At 41.6% G+C, this 13,069-nt stretch overlaps 1 protein-coding gene across 2 annotated transcripts in view; it reads right to left on the reverse strand.

Annotated features, from left to right (window-relative positions):
- Positions 1-754: 754 nt before the first annotated feature.
- Positions 755-13,069, reverse strand: part of LOC109564098 (solute carrier family 22 member 2) — a 32,464-nt gene continuing 20,149 nt past the window's right edge. For both annotated transcript variants that reach the window (XM_070796488.1, XM_019967662.2), the window contains 2 exons: positions 10,682-10,781; positions 755-2,392 (listed from right to left, as the gene is read on the reverse strand). In XM_070796488.1, coding sequence (XP_070652589.1) covers positions 10,712-10,781 — 70 coding nt within the window. In that variant the 3' untranslated portion in view covers positions 755-2,392; positions 10,682-10,711. The remainder of the gene's footprint in view (positions 2,393-10,681; positions 10,782-13,069) is intronic.

Below are 13,069 nucleotides of genomic sequence, written 5' to 3' on the forward strand. Positions count from 1 at the left end.
GAGTTCTTAACTGAGTGAGGGATTGGTAAAAGCCTGTGAAAGTATATGCAAATTTTGGATATGCAGTTTTCTGGACAGAGGAACATAGTTTCCTTTGGATGTCAAAGACATTTTGACCATTAACTTTAAGAAACATTGTTACAGAGAAGTGGCCTCTTCTGGGTCCCCATAGCATTTCATTTTGAAAGTATTGTTTTTAATCTTTTATTTTGAAATAACTAGATTCATGGGAAATTTACAAAGGTAATCCAGAGAGATTCTGGGTCCCCTTCACCTGGTGTTCCCGAATGGTTCCATCTCACATAATTATAGAAAATATCAAAACCGGGAAACTGACACTGGTGCTTTATGTGAGTATAGATCCATGTCACTTTATCACACGAGTAGATTTATGTACTTATGTAACCACTACCGTAACTACTGATCTGTTTTCCATCTCAGGAGTTTTTCCTTTCATGAGTGACCTTTGGAGACTGGCCTTTATCACTCAGCCTAGCACCCTTGAGATCCATTCAAGTTGTGTGTGTCTTGTTGATTTGTTCCTTTTTCTTGCTGAGGAGTGTTCCTTGGTATGAGGGACGTTTTGATTATTTCCAGATTTTGTTTAATTAGAGACAAAAATGAGCAATTGTGTATGGCATTTTGTGCGGATGTATGTTTTCCTTTCTCTGGGATAAATACCCAGGAGGGCAATTGCCGAGTGATATTGTAAGTACATGTTTAGTTTTTAAAGAAACCATCAAACTCTTTCCCAGTTAATCATTTATTTTTAAAAACAGCATGAGCATGCCACAGATCAGCACATGAAAAAATAAAAATGCAAGACTTGCAGAAAAAGTAAAATCTTTCTAATCGTTTCTGTGCCCTGCCAGTCCCATTCCTCTCCCCCTAGATCATTAGTTAGATGCGCATCCTATGATTTCCACATCCTTATTCCAAAACTCACCTTAGCCCTCCACCATGAAGGTCTTTATATGGAGTAGCTATATGTCATTTTCACTCTTTTCCACTGATGAGTTGATATACCATAGCTTATTTAAGCATTCCTCACATACAAGGACTTTGGTTATTTCCAGTTTTTGCTCTCATCAACAAATGATGCGATGAATACCTCTGAGATGAATCTGTATACACTTTAGTGTTTCTCAAAAATAGACACTGAGTGGTGAAATTGTTGGGTCCAGATGTGCACATTTCTAATATGTGCACAGACACCGCCAAACTGCTTTCTAAAGACTAAACCAATCAACTCATGCATGCCAGCAATGCACGAAAGTTCTTTCATGTCCTCATCCATACTTGATGTTTTCAACTTTTTAAATTACTTTTATTAATTAATCTGAAGAGTAAAAAATATTTCCTTATTATTTCCCAGCAGTGAAGATATATACGTTTATATATATATATAATCTAACCATATTTTAAAGCTATTTCTATAAATAACTTTGTATTCTTGAACCATTTTTTTCCTATGGTCTGTGTAAAGGATTATCATTTCTTTATTGACTTTTAGTAGCTTTTTATTTATTTTGGGTATTCGCCCTTTAATATTTTATATGTGGCAAATATTTCCCCAAATCTGTCACTTATTCATTAAATTTACTTTTCGGGTGTGTTAAACATCTAGCCTCATTTAATTTAGCCTTGTCTTGTGTCATCACATCCATCAGTCAGTCATTTACTTTATGTCTCTTGGATTATGCTTTTGCCTAAGAAGTCCTCCTTATTTCAAATTATGGAAATATACTCATAATTTTTCTCATGTTGTTGTTCTGCTAACTGTTGGAGCTGATGCTAGATGTTCCAGCCAGCACATTAAATCTAGAATCTTGGGTCAGAGCACTCAGATCAGTAAATCTTACCTGACTCATTATTATGTTTCATCCTCCTGGGCCTTGTATCTTTATGATTCATTCCTAAACTTGGAGCCAGATTTCTGCTGATTTAAATGATAAAATTTTGACATTCTTTTTATGTGTAAGCTATTTCTTTCCTAGACAGACTTTTTGCTTCTCCCTTGAGATATTCTAGAACCTACTCTGGAAATATCTGGTCCAGAGGAGTACTGGCATCCCTCTGAAGGTACCTATGTAAGATGAGGTCATTGGAAGTGTTTAAGCAAGTGAAGATTTGCTTGAACCTCTAAGACCTCGTCCTAGAGGCAGATTTTCATATAGCAGTACAACAGACTCCATTTGGTTATAGATCAGGGTTAATAGTGTCCAAACAGAAGTAAGGTTGACATGTATAGGCTTTGTGGTGAGAGCAGAAATGTTCGATTCTTGCCTTGTTATTGTCAAAGCAAACTAGAGCAGCTCTCTCTTCTTAATTTAGTGGAGTGTCTAGTTTCTTGACTTCAATGTAAATCATCTTTTCTTTGTTTTTTCCTGACCTGCAATAATAAAACAAAAAAGGAGAGAGGAGAAAGAGATTATGAGGAACTGAAAATCAAGATAAAGTGGATAATAGAAAAATGGAGCAACAAATAAGTATAAACTTTGTCCAGGATCAGTCTTGCCAAGTGTTCCTTGTGGTGATGCTCAAAAAGAAAATGGAAAGAGCATCGTGAGCAGCTATTGTGGATGAAGTCACTCCTAAAATGCTCTCCCAGGAGTGGGACTGGCCCACATTCTTTATTCAAGGTGTCTCACTCCTCTCTGTAATAGAGAACACGCTAAACATCTGAAATTAATTTTCTATCCCTTAGATGAATGCAAAATATAGACACTGTTAACATCTCTTCTGCAAATAGGACTTGAGAAACCATTTTTACCAAAGATTATTGACTTTTCAGTAAAAGTAAGGAGCAAATAAAAATTAATTTAAAAATTTTTTCAAATTGCAACTTTTCTTAGTCATCTTGTCTTTATGAATATGAGGATCTTGCTGATATTCATGTAAAAATGCTGCTTTCTTCACTTTGCTGTTCCCAGCCACACCCTCTTGGCATGTTTGTGTTTATAATACTGAAATCCAGGTTGGGGCTGCTCCTGGGTCCCCCAACTCCTCATAGAATGCCCCCCACCTGGAGGAGCTTAGTCTTGCCTCAGTCTCTGGATCCATCTGAGAAACAGAGAGGAGCAGAAGCTCGCTGTAATCCAGGTGGTTCTGGAGTCCTCTCAGACTCCAGATGCAGGGGCCCAAGCTCAACAACCAAGCTCCAAGGGCCTCCTTGTCAACAGTGGCAACAACAAAAATGATAGTTGCAGCAGCAACAGCAGCAACTACAGCAACAGCAGCAGCGACAACAGCAACAGCAATAGCAATAGCAGTAACAACAACAACAGCAACAGAAGCAGCAACAACAGCAACAGCAGCAGCAGTAACAACAGGAACAACAGCAGTAACAACAACAATAGCAGCAACAAAAGCATCAGCAACAGCAGTAACAGCAACAGGAGCAACAACAACAGCAGCAACACCACCACCAGCAGCAACAGCAATAGCAGCAGTAGCAACAACAGCAGAAGTAGCAGCAACAGCAGCAGCAGCAAAAACAGCAACAGCGGCAACAACAGTAGCAGCAACAACAGCAATGGCAGCAACAAAAACAGCAGCAGCAAGAGCAGCAACAGAAGCAACAACAGCAACAGTGGCAACAACAGCAGCAGGAGAAACAACAGCAGCAACAGCACCAACAACATCAGCAGCAGTAACAGCAACAACAACAGCAACAGCATCAACACCAATAGCAACAGCAACAGTAACAGAAACAACAGCAATAGCAGCAACATCAACAACAGCAGCAACAAGAGCAACAGCAATAGCAGCAACAGCAGCAGCAGCAGAAACAGAAGCAACACAGCAACAACTACTGCAACAGCAGCAGGAACAGCAACAATAACAGCAATAGCAGTAACTACAGAAACAACAGCAACAGCAATAGCAACAGCAGTAATGGTAACAACAGCAGCAGTAACAGCAGCAGAAATAGTAAGAGCAACAACAGCAGCAGCAAAAACTATTGTTGCTGCAACAACAACAATAGCAGCAAAAGCAGCAACAACAATAGCAGTAGCAACAGCAGCAGGAACAGCCAGGTTGCTGACAACTGAAGGCAGCCCTGCACAGGGCACCTTGCATGCCTCATCCTTCTCGTGAGCTCAGCCCTCCGGGGTGAGGTGTGTCCATGAACCCTGGCCTTGGGCTGCCAGGATTAAAACCTTGGCTTTGCTACTTACTGACTTTGGGCAAATCTCTCTTTTTTATTCTGTCTTCAAATGGGGTTAATGATACTACCTACTGCCTACGGTTGTTGTGAGGATTAAATGGCTAGGCTTGCAGAGCACTAGACGAAAGCTCTTAGGACATGTAAGCTATTGTGGCTCAATTTTACAGGAAAGGAAACAGGCTGAAGGGGTGAAATAGGTGTATGTTAGTAAGTCAGAAGGCTCTGTGTACCTAGGATGGACTCAGGGACTGAATAATTTGAGTGGTGGTGGGGTTCGGGTCCTCCCTGGTCTTGCCCGTGCTCACTCAGTGCCTGGGACACTCTGTCTGGGTCGGCTCTCCACCACCTAGCGAGAAGCGTGCCTGACCCCAGGTGCCAGCTACGGCTGCCCCCTCTCCTGGGCGCCTCTGCCTCCTGCCAACTGGCCCCTCCTCATCTTTCTCTGAATGGGAGCCTCCACCCGACTCGGCTTCAGTCTCCATCTTCTCACATGCTCCTCCTGTCACACTCTGAACCCTACTCATCTCTCTTCTGTCTTTGAAAGGTGAACTGGGTTACACAGTACAGAGGACAGAGAAGTGCAGATCTTCATAGATGTATTTGCAGATGGCATAGTTAGCAAGAACGTAAAATAACAATAGGAATAATATTGCGCAGTATCTCTTTAGCCTACTTTGAACCAGTCTGATAAAAATGGAAAATTCTTTCAAGTATAGGCATATGGGTATATCACTGAGTTGCACTTCCCTGTCTCAAAACCATTCAGCATATATTTAAAAATTTGATTTCCAATAAACCATCTGGGTACCTATTTTATTGTTTTGTAAAACAGCTATGAAAACTTCTATGAATAGTCTTGGTGGTTATTGAACATTTACTAACAGCCAGGCACTTTACATGCATTATCCACCCACCAGGCTCCTCTGTCCATGTGATTTCCCAGGCAAGAATACTGGAGTGGGTTGCCATTTCCTTCTCCAGGGGATCTTCCCTACCCAGGGATCAAACCCACATGTCCTGTGTTGCATGTGGAATTTTTTTACCTGCTGAGCCATCAGGGAAGTCCCATTTAATCATTACAAAAAATTCAATGAATAGGAGCTCTTGTTCCATTGACAGATGAAAAATTGAGCCCTAGTGGAGTGAAGATAACATGATAGGAAATATGAGGACCCATAGCCCAGCAGGACCCTATGAAGCCTTTCCAGAATAGACAGCCACCCATGACCTCCATTTGCCTTTGTCTGTAGAAAAACTTTAGTCAAAGAATACATTCAATCAGAGAAGTGAGAAAATGCAGAAAAAAAAAACAGCCCACCAAGACAAAATAATACTCTAACCGTTAAATAAAGTCAAGGACCTTTAGTTCCTCTTCAAGGGCCATAGATAATATTCCGAGCTGTGTCCTTTGAGCTGTTTTGCAGATACTGAAACCCCACCAGATGGAAGAAACTACCTATGCTGCCCCAAAACTCTAGACCCCAGACTGGTTGGAACCAGAAGGTTGATGATGCTGACTCCCAAGTACCTCACCACCAACCAGTCAGAAGAATGTCCATGAGATGGTCACACACCCCATAACCCCCTTCCCTCACCTTGTTTTATAAACTTTTCCTTGAAAATCTTCAGGAAGGTTGGGTCTTTTAAGCACTAGCTGCCCTGGACTTTGGCTTGGCACCTGCAAAAAAAGCTATTCTTTTCAACTTTACCCCAAAACTCTGTCTCTGAGATTGAATTCAGAGTCAGTGCACAGAGGCTGGGTTCTGGCATCAGACCAGGCCTGTTCCTCACCATCACATGTTGCTGCCTTGCCGACACTGGAACTGGCAGGGGAAAACCTAGGGGCACCCCACACAGGGGCGCTGTGGAAGGAGCTCTACATTTATTCCACAAATATTTGGTGAGCGCCTGCTCTTTGTGCGCAGGGATTATGCTTAGCTCTAGGGACACGACCATAAATGATGTAGAATTTCTGTCCTCCAGGAGCAGCACTCACGTGCACGGGAAGATGCATTGGACAAGGTCTGTGGGGGTTGGTTGATCAAGATCAAAGCTCTCAAACTCAAAGGTCCACACTCACCAGATGGAAAACAAGTGTCCTAGGCACCAAGCGTAGGGAAGGCAGGCCTGTGGCTGGCTCCCCAGGCATGCCCTTCAAAGAGCAGAGCTGTCACCACTCAGCTCCTCCAAACTGTCAACAGGAGGAAACTGCCTGCTCAGTGTTACCCAATTCTCTGATTAAAAAAAAAAAAAAACAGATTCTGGAAATTCAGTTTATGTGGAATTTCCCACTTAAAAAAATTATGTGGGCCAGGCAAAGCTCTTGAGACCCCGGTGTCCCATAAACTGCTAGGGTATGACCTCTGGCTGAATTCAAAGCCTCTTCCAAGTTCTAGGAAAAGCATCAGACCACTGTAACTCTTCTGCTGTGACCTTTGCCCAAGTACTGAATATGTGAAATGTGAAGGGTTTGTAGCATGGGTACAATTCAGCTCAATTCATGGCGCCAGTGGGCCGAAAATGGACTACGGACAAAACAAACAGTTATAGCTAAGCATGTCACATAAACAGATTCATGGGGGAGTGTGTCATATATGTTTCTCTGTATGTAGATTTTTAAAAAATTCTTTTATCTATTTATTTTTGATTGCCCTGGGTCTTTGTTGCTGTGCTTGGGCTTTCTCTACTCGCGGCCAGCAGCGGCAGCTCTCTAGTTGCGGTACACGGGGCTTCTCACTGAGGCGGCTTCTCTTGTTGTGGAGCACAGGCTCTAGGCCCATGGGCTTCAGTAGGTGCTCCATGCAGGCTTCGGTGGTTGCGGTTTCCTGGCTCTCGGGCCTGGGGGCTTCCGTAGTCGTGGGACATGGGCTCCGTAGTTGCGGCTCATTGGCCCTAGAGTGTGCATCTTCAGTAGCTACGGCCCACAGGCTTAGTTGCTCTGTGGCAAGTGGAATCCTCCTGGACCAGGGATCGAACTTGTGTCCCTTGCATTGGCTGTACCAACTGAAAGGGAAGTCTCTATTTTTGATTTTTAAGGTTACTTTTAAAATAGAATTGTATGTGTTCAGAGAGTGCAAAAAGTATGCACTGAAGAGTCTCCCTTCCACTTACATCCCATAGCCATTTAATTCCATAGACGATCAATGTTACGCATGTTCTTCCAAAGATAAATTGTATATATAATTTATATATATGTTTAATATATATTTAAGTTTCATATACATGTATTTTGCTCTTTGTACACAAATGATTATATACCTTTCTATGTTTTGTTTTTTTTCCCCATTAATAATACATCTGGGAGAATTTCCATATCAGTATATATATATCAAGGTGCTTCATTCTTTTTAATAACCATGGAGTGTTTTACTGAATGACCTACCATAGTTTACCTAACTGGTCTCCCAATCGATCGACATTTATGTTACTCTCACTCTTTTGATACATAAAAATTGCTTTAATGAATAATCCTGTACAAACACCATTTTACACACATAAATTTCTACAAGTATGGAATTGCTGTATACAAAAGTACACACATATACAATTTTGATACTATTGTCATACTGCCCATCAGAAATGTTTTAAGGACACTGCCTGTCTCTCCACATCTTTTACCAGCACAGTACAGTTGATCCTTGAACAACACAAGTTTGAACTGCATGTGTCCACTTACGTGTGGATTTTTTTCTATAAAAAAGTTGAAAAATTTTTGGCAATTTGTGACAATTTGAAAAACTCTCAGATGAAACATGTAGCCTAGAAATTTTGAAAAAACTAAGAAAAAGTTAAGTACATCATGAATGCATAAAGTATATGCAGACATTAGTCTGGGCTTCCCTGCTGGCTCCGTAGTAAAGAATTCCCCTGCAGGGCAGGAGATGGAGGAGATGCTGGTTCGATCCCTAGGTCAGGAAGATGCCCTGGCGGAGGGCATGGCAACCCACTCCAGTATTCCTGCCTGGAGAATCACATGGACAGAGGAGTCTGGAGAGATACAGTCTATAGGGTTGCAAGGAGTCAGACATGACTGAGGCGACTGAGCACGCATGCACGCACAAACTTTAGTCTATCCCTACATAGGCATAAGGTGAGTGATATTTAATACAAAATTAATAATGTATTCATTTTCTTATTGTTTTATAATTTTGCTTTCAAAGAATTACATTATCTTACATTATACCTTTCTTGATCGTACTGGAGAACCTACCTACCATCACAGGTAAGTGGTTTTTTAAAAAAAATGTAACAAATGTTTCCAATGCTGTATTATGAATATGACTGTAATACTGTATGGCACAAAAATTTCATATCAATGCATTCATTCGTGTATAGGCTAGGCTGCTGTGAGCAGTGGAGGGTGATAGCATTAGTCAATTACAGCAGGCAGCCTTACAGCAACCACACAGACACCGCTCTAGTATCAGTGCATGAGTCATACATGGTGGCCGTGATTCAGTCGCTAAGTCGTGTCTGACTCGCAACCCTGCCAGACTCCTCTGTCGATAGGAATTCCCTGGCAAGAGTACTGGAGGAAATACTGCCATTTCCTCCTCCAGGGGATTTTCCCGACCCAGGGATCACACCTGTGTCTCCTGCATTGGCAGGTGGATTTTTTTTTTTTTTTTTAACCACTGAGCCACCTGGGAAGCCCATGAATCACCATATCTGTAAATAAATATGGATTTCTTTTTTATATTATCTTTTCATTTTTGATGTCGCTTGTTATTAATACACGTAAAATCTACCATGTTTCCTTTTTAATTTTATTTATTTAGTTTTGGCTGTGCTGGGTCTTCACTGCTGCGTGGGCTTTGCTCTAGTTTTGGTGAGCAGGGACTACTCTTCATGGTGGCATGCGGGCTTCTCATTGCGGTGACTTCTCTCGTTGGGGAGCACGGGCTCTAGGGCGTGCAGGCTTCAGTATTTGTGGCACGTGGGCTCAGAAGTTGTGGTTCCCAGGCTCTAGAGCACAGGCTCAATAGTTGTGGTGCATGGGCTTAGTGGCCTGTGGCCTGTGGAATCTTCCCGGATCAGGGATTGAACCCATGTTTCCTGCATTGGCAGGCCAATTCTTTACCACTGAGCCATCAGAGAAGTCCTACAGTGGTTTGTATCATATAGGAACATGTTCATGTAGGTGCTGATAGATGATTTGTCTTATAAACAGATGATGTAAATTTATAAATTTACAGTATTGATAAACAAGGTGTGTGAGTGCTAAGCTGCTTCAGTCGTATCTGACTCTGTGTGACCCTATGGACTGTATCCTGCCAGGCTCCTCTGTCCATGAGATTCTCCAGGCAAGCATATCGGAGTGGGTTGCTATGCCCTCCTCCAGGGGGTCTTCTAGACCCGGGGATCGAACCTGCATCCCTCATGTCTCCTGCATTGGCAGGCAGGTTCTTTACCGCTAGTGCTACCTAAGAAGCCTGAAAAACACGGTATAGTACTGTAAATACAGTATTTTATTTTCCTTATGATTTTCTTAATAACATTTTCTTTTCTATAGATTACTGTAGGAACACACTATATGATACATACAACAAATGAAATATATCTGAACTGCCCTATGTGATTCATAAGCTTCTGATTATTAGCAGTTGGGGCCTCCCTTATAGCTCAGTTGGTAAAGAATCTGCCTGCAGTGCAGGAAACCTGGGTTTGATCCCTGGGTCGGGAAGATCCTCTGGAGAAGGAAATGACAACCCGCTCCAGTATTCTTGCCTGGAAAATCTCATGGACAGAAGAGCCTGGTAGGCTGCAGTCCATGGGGTTGCAAAGAGTCGGGTACGACTGGGTGACTAACACTTACTTACTTACTTACTTACTATTAGCGGTTAAGTTTTGGGGGAATTGAAAGTAAGTGGATTTTGATTGCATAGGAGGTTGACACCCCTCACTCCTGTGCTGTTCAAGGGTCCACTGGATGTTTTCAAGCAGTTTGATCTTTGACAATCCCAGGGGATAATAGTGCAGGGTAACTTTGCAATTCTCTTACTATGAAGGAGATTGGGCATATTAATATATTTTAGAGCTGTTTTTTCCTTCTTTTCACTAAATTATGTATTCAAGTCCTTTGTCCATTTTTTCCTACTGAGTGATTTTTCTTATGAATTTGTTAGTACTCTTTATACATTGGGAAAATTAGCCCTTTATGGAGGAGTAGACATTTTCTCTAAGTTTGCTTATCTTTTTTTAGCTTATGGAAATTTTTCAACACAGTTTTAAATTTTTATGAAGGTGAACTTTTTTTTCCTAATGGGTCCTGGATATTTTTGGTCAAATTTTAAGTCTTCCTCACTGTGAAAGGGTAAAGGGCTTCTCCTATAATATCTTCATTCTCTTTTACTGTTTCTTTGTTGGTACATTTTAATCTTTGCTTTCATTTGAATTGATCTCAGTGTACAGTGGGAGGGACAGATTCACCACCATCTTTCTTTCCAGCCGGCTACAGCGTTTTCCCCAAACATGTATGGAATAGTTCATGAAGAAACCGCAACTCCCTACCTCTGCATGTTCTCAGCTTCTTCAATGGTCTCAGGCAAAGTCTTCCCTTTGGTTTCTGGGAGCAACAGCACTAATCCTCCAGCAATCAGGCCAACCACAGCTGAAAGCCAGACAGACAAAGATCACATTCAGGGTTGATGCGTGCCGCTTCTGTAATTAGAGCTCCCCTTATTTCTTAAAAAAATTTTTTTGATGGTTTCCTATACTTACAGATTCCTTTGCCATCTCAGACTGCCCTGTTCTCCATCATAAATATTTAGCCCGTTCCAAACTCCGCTGAATTACAATTCCTTATAGGGAAATGAAATACTTCGCATTTTGAGTCAAAGTTATTCTAGGCTAGAGAACATTGCCATGATATTAAGATACTTTAGAGTTAGAAAATAACTCTGAAAAAAAACAATGCTAAGAAAAGAAAGAATATAGCCCTGCCAATATAAAGCACGTAGTAATGAAAATGAGTTAGAAACTTGGATTGTTACCAGCAAATAAAAGTAATGAATCACATATTACTTCATAACAGCATTAAATGGTATAGCCAGGCTTTTTATTTTTATTTATTGTTGCTTTTTGTTTTTTATTTTACTGAAGTATAGTTGATCTACAACATTGGGTTAATTTCAGGCATACAGCAAAGTGATTCACATATATATATTCTTTTTAATATACATAGCTTTTTAAATGTATACATTTATATATAGTCTTTTTATGTGTATATATAGTATCTTTATGTATATATGCATGTATTTTTTATGTATATCTATATATAGACTTTAAATGTATATAGATGTATGTATGTGTGTATAGACATAAAAAGACAATATATATCTATACATATATATATACTTAAATATACATAAAAAGAATATATATACACACACAAATACATATATATATACATAAAATATATATATACGTGCATACACACACACACGTGCTGTGCTGTGCTTAGTCACTCACTCGTGTCCAACTCTTTGTGATCCCATGGACTATAGCCCACCAGGCTCTTCTGTCCACGGGATTCTCCAGGCAATAATCCTGGAGTGGGTAGCCATGCCCTCCTCCAGGGGATCCTCCCAAACCAGGGGTTGAACCCAGGTCTCCCTCATTGCAGGCAGATTCTTTACCATCTGAGCCACCAGGGAAGCCCATGAATACTGGCGTGGGTAGCCTATCCCTTCTCCAGGGGTTCTTCCTGACCCAGGAATTGAACCAGGGTACATCTTTATATATTTTCTGTCATAGAATGCAAGAAGTAGGATGTGGGTTTTTTACTATTTGGGGGTTTCAAAAAAATGTCTGCTGGACTCCATTTTCTGCACCCTTAAAACTGAAATAGAAATACAGGCCTCCAGTGTGCAGTGGTTCAGGGCACCGGCTGTAGCTCTGGGCACCAGGGTGCTGACACCCCGAGTGCTGACACCCCGAGCACTGGTCTTAGAGCCCCGAGAAGCTCTATGATCTCCCGATACTCCAGGCACCTCTGCAGAGTGTGGGATGATGTCTCCACCTCAAAAGCTTGTTATGGGGCTGAAACGAGTTCATATTTGTTAGGTGCTTAGAAAAGTGCGTGGCCCGTGGCATGAACTTTTCCAGTGTATTCATGTGTTGGTTTTCAAGCTTCTAGATGACCATTTCTGGATATTACTAGAGCACAATTTGAACACTATTATCATGCATTGGAGAAGGAAATGGCAACCCACTCCAGTGTTCTTGCCTGGAGAATCCCAGGGAAGGGGGAGCCGGGTGGGCTGCCGTCTCTGGGGTCGCACAGAGTCAGACACGACTGAAGTGACTTAGCAGCAGCAGCAGCAGCAGCAAGAAAAAGTGTAAAACTGCTCGTTTTGCTTCCTGCTAGCTATTAAAAGCTGGTGAGAGAAGGAAACTACCAGCAATATAAAATCAGGAATTGTCTTCTTCCCAGGTGGTTCTAGTGTTAAGGAACCTGCCTGCCAATGCAGGAGACACAAGAGACGTGGGTTCGATCCCTGGGTCAGGAAGATGCCCTGGAGAAAGGAATGGCTACCCATTCCAGTATTCTCACCTGGAGAATCCCCTGGACAGAGCAGCCTGGCAGGTTATATATAGTTCATGGGGTCACAACGAGTTGGACACGACTGAGCCACTAACACTTTGCTTACTTCAAATTTGAAATGCAATTAAAATCCTTTATCTTTTTGATGGACAGGCAGGGCCCAAAGGAGGATCTAGGTCTGGGGAGTTCCTCTGGGTCTGGACTTCGCATGTTTTTTGTTGTTGTTGTTGTTAAATGGTACTAAGAGAAACAAAATAGATACTAAGGAGTATCTATTTTCTACCCAGAAATATCCCTCAGACCCACGGACCACTCACTGCCAACCTAGGGGAGTGGCCAAGGTTGGATTGTAA

Source organism: Bos indicus, chromosome 9 (genome assembly GCF_029378745.1).
Source record: "Bos indicus isolate NIAB-ARS_2022 breed Sahiwal x Tharparkar chromosome 9, NIAB-ARS_B.indTharparkar_mat_pri_1.0, whole genome shotgun sequence".
NCBI classification, from domain to species: domain Eukaryota; kingdom Metazoa; phylum Chordata; class Mammalia; order Artiodactyla; family Bovidae; genus Bos; species Bos indicus.